The sequence below is a fragment of the Apus apus genome, chromosome 4, assembly GCF_020740795.1.
Source record: "Apus apus isolate bApuApu2 chromosome 4, bApuApu2.pri.cur, whole genome shotgun sequence".
Classification (NCBI taxonomy): Eukaryota; Metazoa; Chordata; class Aves; order Apodiformes; family Apodidae; genus Apus; species Apus apus.
This window is the reverse complement of record NC_067285.1, coordinates 102,373,980-102,388,672: the sequence shown is the minus strand read 5'-3', so window position 1 is coordinate 102,388,672 and position 14,693 is coordinate 102,373,980. Positions and strand designations below refer to the sequence as shown.

At 40.0% G+C, this 14,693-nt stretch overlaps 1 protein-coding gene across 2 annotated transcripts in view; it reads left to right on the top strand.

Moving 5' to 3' along the window:
- CRMP1 (collapsin response mediator protein 1) overlaps positions 1 to 12,281 on the top strand; it is a 50,037-nt gene extending 37,756 nt beyond the window's left edge. For both annotated transcript variants that reach the window (XM_051619569.1, XM_051619570.1), the window contains exons 10-14: positions 4,041 to 4,182; positions 5,780 to 5,950; positions 7,174 to 7,353; positions 9,890 to 10,055; positions 11,246 to 12,281. In XM_051619569.1, the coding sequence (XP_051475529.1) occupies positions 4,041 to 4,182; positions 5,780 to 5,950; positions 7,174 to 7,353; positions 9,890 to 10,055; positions 11,246 to 11,337 (751 nt within the window). In that variant the 3' untranslated portion in view covers positions 11,338 to 12,281. The remainder of the gene's footprint in view (positions 1 to 4,040; positions 4,183 to 5,779; positions 5,951 to 7,173; positions 7,354 to 9,889; positions 10,056 to 11,245) is intronic.
- Positions 12,282 to 14,693: the final 2,412 nt, after the last annotated feature.

Below are 14,693 nucleotides of genomic sequence, written 5' to 3'. Positions count from 1 at the left end.
TGGCATCCTCACTGTCCAGCATAAGAAACAGCCTGGTGGACAGAAGCCCATCTGTGAGAACAGACTCAGTTTTAAGCCCTGGTTATATCTGGCAAGCACAGCTTCTGAAATCAGGGTTGTCTCTGACTATGGAGATACTTAGTACTGAGAAAACTTTCCTGGTGCAGTTTTTGTCAAAGCTAGTGTGGGGCTGTAAGCTGTGAGCACTTTTGAGAATTAGGCTGTCCTAAACTACATTGCAAGTGTTTGTAGCAGAGGTCAGTGGTTTTAGCTCCTTGGCATTGAAAACTTCTGACTTGGTAGTTTGCATTCACCTGGGATGGACCAAAATTGTGTAAGTTTACTTGTGTTTAGTTCTTGCAGCCTGTTTTCACCCTTAGCTCGCCTTGTGTCTTTATAGGTTTCAGGATCCCCAAACTGGAAGACAGCATAGATAAGTGGTACATATAGAGAAGCTATGTCAGGGAGGAGGAAGTGGCTAGAGTGGATTACAAAGGAGACTGTCAGGGACTTGGGTGGGGATAGGTAGGTGACTGCAGGCCATCACTTGACAGGATAGGGGTATGGGCTGGCTGTCTTCAGATCAGCAGAGAGAGGATTATCACTAGAGATGAAAGGAATGTAGGTAGCAAACAGAGAAGTGTCTTTCTTGTATAGAAAAGAAGACAACAGCAATGCCTTGCCAGCACCCCAGACTGTAAAACCATCCCTGAAAGTATTTCCTTGCCTATGAAATGTTACTGGAATTCACAGCTGAAGTCCCACCAGCACAGATTGATAATGCTGGAGTGACAAACTCAGCTTGCCATTCAAGACCTTATTTAATGCCATGTGGTGGCACTCATCTCACCTGCTGCTTTCCGTCTCTAGGGATTCCAGTGCTCTAGATAGAGCAGTAGAATTTGAACGTAAAAGTGAGCCATTGATCTTCAGAAACCATTGCCTCCTGAGGTTAGTTTTCCAGCTGACTAACTGACAGGCTGTATGGCAGGCAGTGCCAGTGTGGCTGCTCATGTGAGGCTCCTGCATGTGTAATCAGGCTTGGGCAGAACTGCCTTTCAGATGGATGGGCAGATACGTGTGATGGGAAGCTGCCATCAGTCAGTGCCACTGCTGCAGTATGTACACATCTCTCCTTGCACACAGAGGGTCAGGCTGTGCAGTCCACCAAACCCAGGTTTTAACTCAGCTGCCCTAATAATGCTGCATGGAGGGCACTATCAATGCACAGTTGAGCTTTGAGTTACATGTGGTTCTGGTCAGAATATGCAGGGATTTGTTTTGCTGTTGACTGTCTGATGGCAGAAATTATTTTCCATAATTGAGCTTTCTGTTGCTTAAAATAAGGACAAGGAAGAAAAATTACTTTTCTGCTCTGATCCGTTGCTATTAGCATTGGAAAGAGTGAAGCTCATTGTGTGTGGGTGAAGCTCTTAGCCAGCATATGTAAAAGTGTTTCAGAATGTTTTGTTCTTTATCAGACACAGCTATATGTTTTCTAGAAGAGAATCCCAAAATAATAGTATGTGGGTCAAAACACATTAACTAAAATAGCAAGAAAATTTTTAGAACTGGGATCCAAATAATGACTTTTTTAACACTAACATGAGAAATACAAACTGAGGAGTCACAGAAGTTTTCATTATCCTTCAAGCATGCAAAAATGGCTTTTTTTTCCAGTGGCTTAAAGTCCTAGATCTTAAATGACAGCAGCTTAGCCTGCTTTCAGTTTTAATACCTTAAATCTATACTGTGAAACTAAAAAAAGAACTGTGTTGTATCAGTTTGCCATGCATTTGTGGGGAATTTTCTGCAAGGATGATGTTTTCTATTGTACTGTTAATTTGGAGACAAGTGTTTTGCATTCATTAAAAAATCCTTCTAGCATTCCTCAGCAGGCCTGCAGCGTACTGCTTCTGCTGTTTTCCACAGAAAGTGTTGATTTTTCACTGAAAAGCTGAATGTATAAAAATCCAGCATGTTTTATGCGGTTTGCAGATTAGATTTGCCTCAGAATATTTGGTCCTTGTTTCACTTGTGGGCCATATGCCCAGGATAGCTTTCATCTCCCATGGTGTACTGCTGTGTTATTGCCACCATAATAGGTCATCTCTTCTGAACTAGAGATGTGAGGTCTTGGTGCTTCATGGAAGATGTAATCTGCTGTGAAAGCCTTGTTTAAGAGGAAGAACAAGGTGATGAGATATTGATGTGGTATTTAAAGTTACATGTTTGTCCACTGTTAATTCTGATCACTCCTTCTTTGGGAGATATTTTCCATGGTGAACCCTTTTTGTCTCTCAGTTTTGTGGTTGATCTTATGCTTATCCCCCATATGACAGTAGAGTATGTCTAAACTGGAGGAGTGCCCGTGGAGTTGACCGAGAGGTGTTGGCAGCTCTCGAGTGACACACTTCAGCTTCAGAAATCTTCTAGTGATTAGACTGGGGAGTGAAGTGCATGTCATTAAACGTCAGAGGAGATGGAAGAATCGAGTTCAGAGGAAGCAACTCCTTTTTATGTGTCAGATGTAGGAATTAATAGTGTGGTGTAAGAAGCGCAACTAACCTCAGGGAAATGGACAGTGATACAGGGCCTGGCTGTGAGATTCATATTTTCATGCTTGTAGTCATTAAAGTGCATAAAAGAGAAGGGAGGTAAGGCACAAGAGGCTTAGCTGACAGAAGAGCCACAAAAAGGAAGAAGAGGCATTGCAATCCTCTGACTTTAATGATGTCTTGGAATAAATGAATGTTTAACTGATGGATTTGGTTTAATCCTATGGAGTAACACCAGGCAGTCTTTTATGATCAGGAATAGCTAAAATGTAGCTGCTTTTTCTCCATTAAATACATGGTTTTGGCTTCTGCTAAAAACTGGATGGATGGTTGTGAGCATGTTGAAGAACTAGAAAAAAAGCCAAAGGTTCTTCTCTGACTGTCAGCAATCATTAGGGCTGGCAGCTCAGAAAATTGCATTAGAATTACTGATGTGTGACTTTTTTCCTCTGTTCTTGGCTGTTTGTTAGCTTTCTGGAATCTAAATTTATGGACCAGGTTTGTTCATGTGGTTCAGAGCTGGAACTTAGCTAATCAGTTAAATGAAAGGATGACAGGCTTTTGGGAACGTTGTCCTCCAGAAGGAAATCATAGTGTGTCTGAATGTGCTTGAGTCCTGTAAGCTTAATCAAGACCTGGAAATATCACCTGTTTCCTGTGGATATTGAAGAACCTGTCTTCTTTGATGTCTTTCTATTTTTGCAATATTCTGCATATTGGTTGTGTTTTTCCTCCTTTTTCCTGAGAGCAGCTGTGATGCAGTTCTGCTCTCTGCAAAAAAAAATTGTTTCAAAGGCTGAAAAAACTGACTTCTTAAATAAAAGCATAATTATTTGGTAACAACTTGTGTTTTCCTCCATCCTTTTTTTGGTGTAAGATGTTTAGTTAGATAAACCCAGAGCACATGTTTGATTTGAACTATACCCTTTTTTTTTGTTTTATAAGAAGACTACCTGATTAAAAACTTCCCATTTCTTATTTTCATGTTTTTGTTTTGGAAGGTCAGACAAGAAATATTTATGTAAGAATTCCAAGAAGAAAATATGTGCACGGGAGAAATACAGGGAAGCAAGCTTGATGGTCATGACTTTGCATTGTAAAATTTGCTATTTTTTTCCAGCATGTTTATGAATTAATTGATCTTGAGAGTGGCAGACATGTCATATAAGCTCCTGATCACTTCCTTAATCCTAGAATAATCCTTTGTCTTGGTTAGTGGGTTTGTGCCTGATCTCTGTTGATAACAGCCTGAAACCCTTGGGGGCTGTAATCTGGGAGTTCAGGGTGCTCCTGGGGGAAAGTGGAGATGTCCAAAGCCATTATTGCTCTTCAGTGATCTGTAGCCAATATATCAAGGTTGCTGATATGATTTACAGCCTGTGTCTCTGGTGTGTATGCTTGAAACGTCCATTCACAGCTAGTCTGAGACCAAGGTAATCTTGGTGGTGCCTGGTCTAACCCTTCTGTGTGTTAACTCCACAGTGGGGACCTGCAGGTGACAGGAAGCGGACATTGCCCCTATAGCACTGCCCAGAAAGCCATTGGAAAGGACAACTTCACTATGATTCCTGAAGGGGTCAATGGAATTGAGGAAAGAATGACTGTTGTATGGGACAAAGCTGTAGTAAGTAATTACTTTTATGGACTACAAAGAAATTGGATGTTGGCTGAATAATGAAAGCCAGGAGACTCTTGGATAGTACTTAATGTGACTTTCTAATGTATTTCTGAGAATTCCCAGAGAGAGTGCTACTGTGAGGTGAATTGTTTATTTCAAAAACCTTCTCTGGTTTTATGAACTCAGGGCTGTGTTTCACTTCTGACAGCACAACACAATCATATTGTATTAGACCTGAGGCTTCACAGATTCCGTTGCTGAATTTTCCAGTTGTGTCAGAGTGGATGCTTTTCAGAGATCTGGAGCAGTTTAATGATTTTTAAGTGGACCCCATATAAACGTGATAAATGGATGGTTTGAATTTGAGAAGTGCCTCATCGTTGTTGAGAAATTGCAAATGGATGGCAGCTGAGCCTGAGGCTAGACTATAAAATGCTTTGAAGGAGAACATTGCGTGTAATTCAAACTGGCATATTTTGCAGTGGGGTGCCACTGTAAGTTAGAAATTTGTTGATGGTTCCATGGATCCTAAAATATAATTATATTCTCCCTCCATTGTCCATCTTCACATACGCACCTGTGTACACACCCACTCATGACCTTACACTGCCTTGCACTCAAATGCATATTGCAAACTGAGAAGTGGTAATATTTACAATACTCTCATGAACACTTCTCCCAGACCCTGTTTAATAACCTCTTCAGGGACCACTATTGAGATTCCAAGCACAGAAGCAGCTTCAGATACATGCCGTGTAGGAGCAAGGTGGGGGAGCAGGCAAAAAGTGCAGCCAGCCAGTGATATTTCCCTTCTGTTATTCCCACAAAAGGAAGGAGCTGCATCAAGGGCTGCAACATGGGATTTACAGGTGGTAATATTTGGTCCTGTACCACTGAGTAGCTTATATTTTGCAAATCTCTTTTTTTACCAGGCAGGACATAAACGTTTATTTAATATAAAAATGTTTGGCACTGTTGTTCTTCCTTGGCATGTTGGTTTTGCTTATTGCCAGAGAAGACCCCAAAATACTCTACTGGGAACTGAAAGTGCTGTTGTGTAGAGCTGCTAAGTCATCACTGACTGTATAAAAAATTCAATTCAATTAATGGTGACATTTCTCCAGGCAAGGAATGGCAGTAAGTGGTGTGTTATTACTTAGACGTATAGGTTTGTTAATACTAATAGTAAGAAATGTTTCTAAAAGAGTCTGAATCTTAATCTTTTATTTAATCTTCTAATACTCATATAAGTTTCTTGGGTTTTAAATTGTTAAAACATTTAAATGGGAATTACTAGGTTTAGCAACAAAGGACACAGGCATGTGTGTAGAGAAAGGGACTTCAGATAACTGAGCATCCTGATGGTGTCATCTGCGTTATTGGGTATTATTGGGTGCTCTTTGGGATGCCAGGAGTAACACACTTACTTGAAACTCCCAAGTAATGTGCCTTGTATGAAGTCCTGCTTGATGAAACCTGTTCCATGCAACAACACCATATAGATAGGAACCACATGCCTTCCTGTATGTCCCTGACCATTCAGCACTCTGAAGTGTAAACCCCATTTTATAAGCATGTTCTGCTCAAGTCACATTGCTTTTAGGCCACAGGTAAGATGGACGAGAGCCAGTTCGTAGCTGTCACCAGTACCAACGCTGCCAAAATCTTTAATCTGTATCCAAGAAAAGGCCGGATTGCCGTAGGATCGGATGCTGATGTGGTTATTTGGGACCCTGATAAGGTGAAGACTATAACAGCTAAAAGCCATAAATCGGTAAGGAGAAAAGGAAAACCACTAAGAAAAAGGTCTCTGTTGCTTTTCAAATGTTGATCTAATTCATCTGAACACCAAATATATGGGATATAGAGGAGTGAGGTTACTGCCTGCTCCTATTCTAAAATAGGTGGATGTTTCTGAAAATGAATGTATTGAAATCTTTCCTTGGAAGCACTGGGATCAGGAAGGATTTATTTCTCTTTGCATATACCAGTGCACTATTTTCTGTGTGCTTGTGGCAGATCTGTAAAAAGACGTGAATCAGCAGATCTGCAGCTGAGGTTAGTAAAGCTGTGATGATAAATTTAAAATGAGTAATTTTATTTTTGTTTTGCTTACCTGAAAAGCACCTGATGTTAAAATCGCACAATTAAATCAACAGTATTCTAAGTTATGACAGATGACTAAATATTTTGATAATACAGCTTTGAGCAGCTTCATGGCTGGGATTTTCTGTTTAATTCCAAAGCTTTGCTGTGTACTTCTCTGCCCTTAGGGCAGAGTACCAGTGACTCACAGGTGCTTTGATTTTGACTGTGACAGGTTTTATCTTGTGTTGTGTATTTCAAACTTGTGTTTGGTGCTTTGCTCTTTTATATTGGAGAATTCCTTCCAGCGTTTTACTGGAAATCCAGTAATATGCCTTGTATTGAAAAGACAAAAACCTTTATTAACCTTTAAAAAGTAAGTTTAGATGTTTCAATTTTTATTTCCCTGTCTCAGGATCTGTCTGTATTTCCAAGAAAGTAATAATAACCTGCCCTTTGACAGTCATTCCCATTTAGACTCAGGCTTTCCTGGTCTTTTCTAGGCTTTTTCAGGCAGAAATATGTGTGCTGGCCCCTTTGAAATTCCCTTACCCATTCACAGAGCATGCAAGGTGGGAATCTGGCAGCTGCGTCATAATTTTCTTTCTTGTTAGGGCTACTGCACTTCTAGAGGCTCCAGGTAAATATAGAAAGTCCTCAAAAAGAAAGGAAGTAAAGCTCTGATGGTAAGTGAGCAGTGGAAAGAAAAAATCTGATTCAGGAAAGTCTGATTGGAGAAATTCTTCTAAATCATTTACTATCATAATGCACTGCTTTTCCTTCAGACAAAACAATTGTATACACCCCTTCACAGCTGTTGTCTAAAAATATTACTATATATACAAATTATAATTTACTAACTGAAAGAGAGCTTGTACTGAACTTGCAGTAAACATGTTGGTTGATCTGCAGGCCATTGAGTACAACATCTTTGAAGGAATGGAGTGTCATGGTGCCCCTCTTGTGGTCATAAGCCAAGGGAAGATTGTGTTTGAAGATGGAAATCTGCACGTAAACAAGGGAATGGGCCGCTTCATCCCTCGCAAACCTTTCCCTGAATATCTCTACCAGCGCATCAAAATCAGGAATAAGGTAATGCCAGATATTATTTAATCTTCTTTATAGCCATACACTCTAGAAACTCAGTAGCATTATTGTAGTGAGTCCATATCAGACTATATATGACCTGCTCAAAAAGTGACCAAAACTCTGGTTCCTCTGTAAGTGTGAACTGATGTAACCCCATTGACACTGTGAGCTTCAGTGGGTAGCGCGTATCATGGCCAGTTGGGCATAACTGCCTTATGTCCAGCTGTGGAAGAGTGGGAAAAGGGAGGTGGAATAGTGATAGAATTTACTTTTAGTTTAAATTCAGGAGAAAGGGAAAACATCTTTGGGAGGGGGGTTAGCCAGAAGAAAATGAGAATTTTAAATTGTTACTTTGCATACTGAACAGTCACGGTGCAAAGAGAAGCATGCAAGCCAGGGAGACTCACGATATTTGGCATCTCTGAACTGTTGTTGATGCATTTCTGAGCAGAGTGTTAGCAGCATTCACAGCTCAGAAAACTTTTCTCTTGTGTTGAATAAACAACTGAGCTTTCTGAGCAAGAAATTCACTGTATGAGGACAGGTAACAGGATAAATTGACTAAATCCCATATTTTCTTCAACCAAGCATGTATTACAACTTGTGGGGATGGCAGCTGGAATTAAGTCTACAAGCAAGTTGATAAGTTTTATCTTTCATCATTTGTCATAAAAATTCTGTCAAGATGTGTCATATAAAAGGTCTGCTCTTCTAAGGAGAAAAGGCATTGTAAAAATCAGATGCATTTGCAAAAGTTTTGTAAAGTACCAAAAGTACCAATCAGTATTACACTTTTTTTACATTAATAATTTAGATGAAAGTCTCTTCAGACTCACCCCTCAAGAGTTTAGCAAATGGGAGTGCTATATCAAGTAGATTATAATAATCTAATGCTCATATTAAAACAATATATTAGTATAATCTTAACATATATAAATCATATATAAATTATATAAATTTAATTTACATAGTGAAAACAACACGGGAAAAATAAATATCAGACAGTGGTGTCTTATACCAGGAGTTGGCATAAAAGTAATTGGGCCAAGTACCCTGCATCTCATGTGTGGCCTGGATTTTGGGAAAGATTGTTGATTTTAGATTCTTAGGAAATACTTACCTTTAGATACTTAAGTCTGCAAAAGGAAAAGATGGAAAGATGGATATTTTTGTTCTTGCAGCTCCCTCTGCTGCCTGCTGAAAGGAAGGGAGAGCAGATTCATGTCTGCATTTCTTTTCCCATTATCAAATTCTATTGATTGGAAATACTCAGAAAAATGCAGTGATGATCTTATCAGCCATTTGAATATGTCAGTGCATGACAAAGGAATATAGAAAAAAACATGTCAAACAAGGGTCTGCAGAGCTCTAACTGGCACAGAATAACAGTTAGAATTTATCCCTGGCACAGGGATAGCAGTGTAAATTCCTGCCTTTGTGGATCCCTCTGAGATGGTTTCATAGCTGTGATCAGCAGCTGCTCCCTTCTGGGCACTAAGTTTTAGCTCAGCCTGAGAAACTGTGGCTCTTCTGAGCCTGATGTTCCTGTCACCAAAAGCAAGGAAAAGGTATTGTTTCCTGTAAGACCTGGATCAGACCCCTGCGAATAGTGTCCTTCCTATATGGTATTTTAATTTCACTGCTCACCTGTTGGGGAAATTGTTCTGAAACAGTAATCTTGTAAGCCACAAATTTCTGATCTTTTTTTATGAGCTTTGGATTCTGCGATTCAATGGCTTCGGGCTCCTCCTGAGAATTTGAACTGTTTTAAAAAATACTATTTTCTATATTCCCATGATTTTAAGGCCAGTACAGCTGCTATGATTGTTTGGGGTTTTTTTTGTTTGTTTGTTTGTTTTTGTCTGTGTTGTTTTTTTCTTCTTGTATTCCTTAAAGGAACTGTACAGGGATAAAATCTAGAGATGTCAACCTGAAAGCAGAGCTCAAATGACAGGCATTCTATTAACAAATATGAAGGATAGGTTCCATGCCACAGTGTGTAACTGATCTTCTAGTTAATTACAAGAAGTGGGAAGTTCTTAAATTTTAATTCAAAGCTTGCCATCCTTTTTCCATGAGTTCTAACGAAGATCATGAGATATCTGAAGGGGAGGAGCAGAGAGAATACAGGTAGGACTGAAATTGCTGCAGTCAGTGAAGTGGGTGTCAGTCTTGCAACCACCACAGTGGGATTCAGCAGCTGAACAGCCTCTGAATGGAGAGAGGAGGCGATGGTGACTAATCTTACTTAAAAGAAACATCTCAGGCCAGACCTGTTGTTCTTTTGAATCTGATTTCTTCTCATTGACTGGGAAGGATCTCTGTCTTCCAATTTTGTATATATATTTTAAAAAATTGACAGAGGAAGCTTTCTAATTTCCTTTGTATATAAAACAGATTGTAGCTTTGATGAGAATATAGAAGTGTTTTTAATTAGGAGAATGCAGAATATGGCTCTGTGGTCAGTGGTCTCTGCCTATAGGCAGGGGTATCAATCAGAACATTCAGTGTCTGGCATTTTATTCTCCTCTTGATCTAGGTGGGAGGACTGCAAGGGGTCTCCAGAGGAATGTATGATGGCCCAGTGTATGAAATCCCAGCTACGCCAAAATATGCAACTCCTGCACCCTCAACTAAATCCTCCCCTGCCAAAAACCAGCCCCCACCAATCAGAAACCTTCATCAATCCAATTTTAGCTTATCAGGTAAGCCAGCCTGACTCATCAGAATGTTTTAAAGTTGTGAGGGTGAATTACGGGTGATAAATTTCAATTCTAATAACTTCTTTAATCAAACATGAAAGGATTATATATACTCATACATGCATATGCTTATATATGTATGTATATGTTTTTCTACATTATTTCACTAGGAGTATTTTACAAACTGTCAGATATTCAAAATTTTTGCTATTTTTTTTTCTCCATGTGGTCTTTTAATATTATTTACTGGGCCCATTGCATTTAGCTGAGCTCTGTGGTGGATATGTCTGAGGCCCTTTGTGGTAAGTACGTGGGCCTGGTACAACTTATGTGGCTTAGACATCTCAGATTTCTTTCTTGCAACATCTGCAGAAACTGCTAGACATAGAAACCTCAACTGTCCTTGTCCATGGTAGGCAAACTATGTGCAGAAGCTATTAATATGCAGATTAGGGTATTTCTTGTCTCTCTTTGCTCTTGGTGCCCAAAACATTTTCCATGGTACATAAGAAATGGATTGGAAAATTATCCTTTGGGGTTGCTGGAAATAATTCTTGGAATGTGAAGATAATTACAAGTGTGTCAAATCCTTATCCTTCAAAAGTCTGCAGCCCAACTGGTAGATCAGAAGCTCCTTATGATGTTAGAAAAGTCACTGTATTTTCTCTCCTGTGGGAGCCAATGGTGGAGGTTTCATCCCTGACAGACCCTGTCTTTAGAAACTAAATTAAACTTTGGGAAGAAAGACCAAAGAGAACAAACATTTTAAAAAACCCTTCTGGTGAGCTGGACTACCCATGCACCTGGGGCTATGGTGAGCACATACAGATACATGCATCTCTATAAAGCAAAAAAAGTGCTTACAAATTTCAACTCTGATAATAAATAGCTACGGATAAATGGGATTCTCATAAGCATCTGAAGTTGTGGTTTCAGTCCACTGCTGGATCTGGGTATTACCAAGGCATCTAGTGCTATGAATTGGATCTGAATGAGGTAAAAACACATTACTGTGTTCCTATGACATTAAGCAGAACCAGAGACTGAGAGCATTTTAAGAGATCCTATGGGCTCAAAAGAAATGTGCTGAGGGTGATGTGCAGGAAGCATAGCAAGAACTAGCCAGGTTAAATCTCATAGCTGCTTGTTCTTTCCTTTTCATAGCTTTGTTTCCCGATTTTCTGTTGCTGCAGGAGCTCAGATAGATGACAATAACCCACGCCGTACTGGCCACCGCATCGTGGCACCTCCTGGTGGTCGCTCTAATATTACCAGTCTTGGCTGAAAACTGATGATGGACAGAAACACAAAGATGAAAGATCATGGGAATAATGTCTGTTCCCAACAATATCTGTGTTATCGAACCCACGGTTTTATTTGGTACTAATGGAAATAAAAACCTGAAATGTCTTTTTTTTTTTTTTTTTTGTTTTGTTTTGTTTTGTTTGTATAGGAAGAGGTGATAATAGTGTGGTGTGTTTGCTTGGAACTACTTGCCTCACAATTGTGCTTTCATGCCATAGTCACCTTAAAGCATGGTGCTTCCATTGCTCCTTTAGTGACTACAGGTTTTAGCTTTGTCTTGTAACTGAATGATGGTTCCTTTGCACCCTTTTGCTGTATTAGAGTAGTTAATGCATGTTACTGAGTTATTTATGCAAGTTGCATTCTGTGCGTGAGTCCCTTTAGAACACGTTGCCAACAATTGACTAGACACAATGCCAAGATTAATGTTCGTATTCGAGAAACACCACCAAAAACACTTATGAAGGAAGAAAATGGCCATCTTGAAAGTATGCAGTAGAGTAGTATAGGCAGCTTCTGTTTCATCTTTAATTTATTATAAACCCAAGAAGCTCTTCTCTCAGACACAAAAAATCACTGGGACACGTAATGACAAATGGTCTCTGTAGCACCCGTCTGTTCCCACTCACTATGTTCCAAGTCTGTGTCCTTCTTGTTTCCATTTTAGACAGAGCCATAATTTATACATACCAATGCCATTGCCACCCCTGCAGGGATTTCTCCACCTGGGCAGTAGTGCTCTCCTTTGCATGAGATTTTTGGTACTTACAGATAATCCAAGTTGCCGTCGGATTTTTAAAGTTTTTTGTACAAAGTTTTTCCTTTGTAATCACATGCATTTTTACTTACTCTACCGTATAAAGATCTACTAGTCGTGGTTCAATTTCTGAATTCAGAGCTTGTGAAATAAAGGAAATTAACTGATGGGTAAGTGTCTTCCTCTGCTTTCCAGGGCTGTTGCTGGATGATTGAAAACTTAAAATGGAGAAACTCCAGAATTTGTCTTTTTGGTTGGCAAGATGTGAAAGAAGGAACCACCTTATATCACGAGGGGTGTTAAATGTATGGATGTCTGCATATGCATACTGTAGCATGCCATAATCTGTCTTAATTAAACAGAGCTCCCAGTAAAATTATACTTACCATTTACATTGCAGCTACCTCAGTTTTGGCCAAATGAGACTTAAATCATCTTTCTCCTAAGACCTTCAGGACTGCATTTGATTTGCTTGGAATGGTAACTGATTGCCAAGACCTTTATCTATAGTACAGAACCAGTAGGCAGTGCTCCAGTTTGATTTAAGCTGTATTTGACTTAATACTGGTTTTCTTTGCTGACTGAACTGGGACAGTGTTAAGGCACAGCATGAACAAGACACGCTGCAGGTAAGGTGAGGAAAGCAGACCTGAGTGAAAGAAATGCTTTCTTTCACAAACTATGTAAAGAAACCTTTTCTATCACTTGCTTCTTGTCTGATTGTGTTGTAGATGTTGTGGAAGAGTGGGCTGCGATGGAGGGTGGGATGCTGTGAAATTAAGCAGTCAGCAAAACACCTCCCCTTGGCCCTATACTATTTTGTCTACATTACAAAGCTGCACCAGGAAAAGTCTTGTAGCAGCATGGTGCCAGTGGAATGGTTTTATCTAGCTGGGATGGTTGATCACTTAGCTCTGGTCCATCCTTTCCATGCAGAAACAAATTGTGTTGGCACAGATAGACCTAGCAACAGTTCTGGTAATCTAACCCTGAAAACAGAAAAAAGGCTGGTTTGTGAAACCATGTGGCAAACTGAATACAGTGTGAAAAATTTGAAACTGCTAGTTGAAGTTTCCTTAAGTGATTTTTCTTGCATGTGTCTGTGCAGGTAGCAATGGTTGCTCACCTCCAATTAAAATGTTTACTTGATCTAGGAGGTGTGTCATGCTTGGGGTGACAGAAGTGATTGCAGTGTAACTAGTACTGACATTGCATTTTTCATACACACTAAACAACATCCTAAACCAAAGAACCCTTTCCCTCCAAGCTAGTCAAGATCCACTGTTGTTAAGACGCATTTATTTTCCTGGGTGAAGTCTCTATGCGTAAATACATATGTGGGTGTTTGAGGCACTTCATGGTTTAGTGCTTCTGTGCAAACACTGCTCTACTTGTCAGGTCAGTTTAACTCCACAATGATTTCTCCAAGAAGAATTAATTAGGTTGGTGTGGCCATGATGTTCGTAAGCCCCTGTGGCCTGACCAGTGCTCCTGTGCCACAGCTGAGGGACAGCCTGCAGGAAGCCTGCAGATCCTGTCCTGAGCCTGGGTCCCTCCACTCTGGACATGCAATACGACCTGGATGTGATTGAAGCAGCATTTTTTTTGGAGCACTTACTGCATGTTCACCAGGTGAAGTGAAGGATGCCTCAATTGGATGGTTACTGTGATCAACTCAGCTGGCACATGCTATGCCATGTGCACACGGGATTAAACCAAGCAAGGTAAGTGGTGCTTCTCTTACCACTTCAAGTCCTATTTCACAGCAATGCCCTGCCCCTACATCTGTAAAACAGTAAATAAAATGTGGATTAGCTGGTGATGCTGAATACATCTGCAGAATAGGAAACTATCCTTGAGTTTGCTCCCTTGGAGCACCAAGCTGGGAGACGTTCAGTTTGGACACTTGCAGGTGGGAGCTGCTGTTAATGACATGAAAACAATGAAAGGTTTTCATGCTTTTTGAATCATCAAGCTTCTACAAATTTGCAAGAAGCCTGTGACCTTTTAATACCTGATACAGTCCTAATGATGTAAAACTAGCTCTTCCCTATTGCCAACTGCAGACCCCTTAAAAATTAGCCCTGATGACCAGCCTGAGGACTATCTTTGTCAGTCAGTTGATGTGGAAGAGAAGGCTGGATCCATGGATTGTTTCCTGAATGAGTTGACCAGTTTGTCTTGTGTTACGGTTTGCTCCAGAGCAATGCAGTTACATTTGAATTTTAGTGTTTGTAGCACAGCCTGTTAATTATGCTGTACTGTCTTATGATGACTGTACCAAAACTGACAGCTGTCCCAGCCATTAAATGTTTATCTTAGCAATCCTTACGATGGTCAGATGACCATGTTCTCTGGACAGAAGAAAGCCAGAATAAAAGAGCAAACATATAATCCTAATAGTACTCTAAAAGTTTTCCTCATTTCCAGTGCGTTGTAATTTCTTGAGAAGCAGAAGCATCTCTGTGGCTGACAGGGCATTTTTATACCATGAATTTATTTGTCAAGGTGCTTTTAAAACCCATTTAAAATCTTGGCATTTATGGCTTGCAGGAGCAAGGAGTTGCACAGCTTAATGC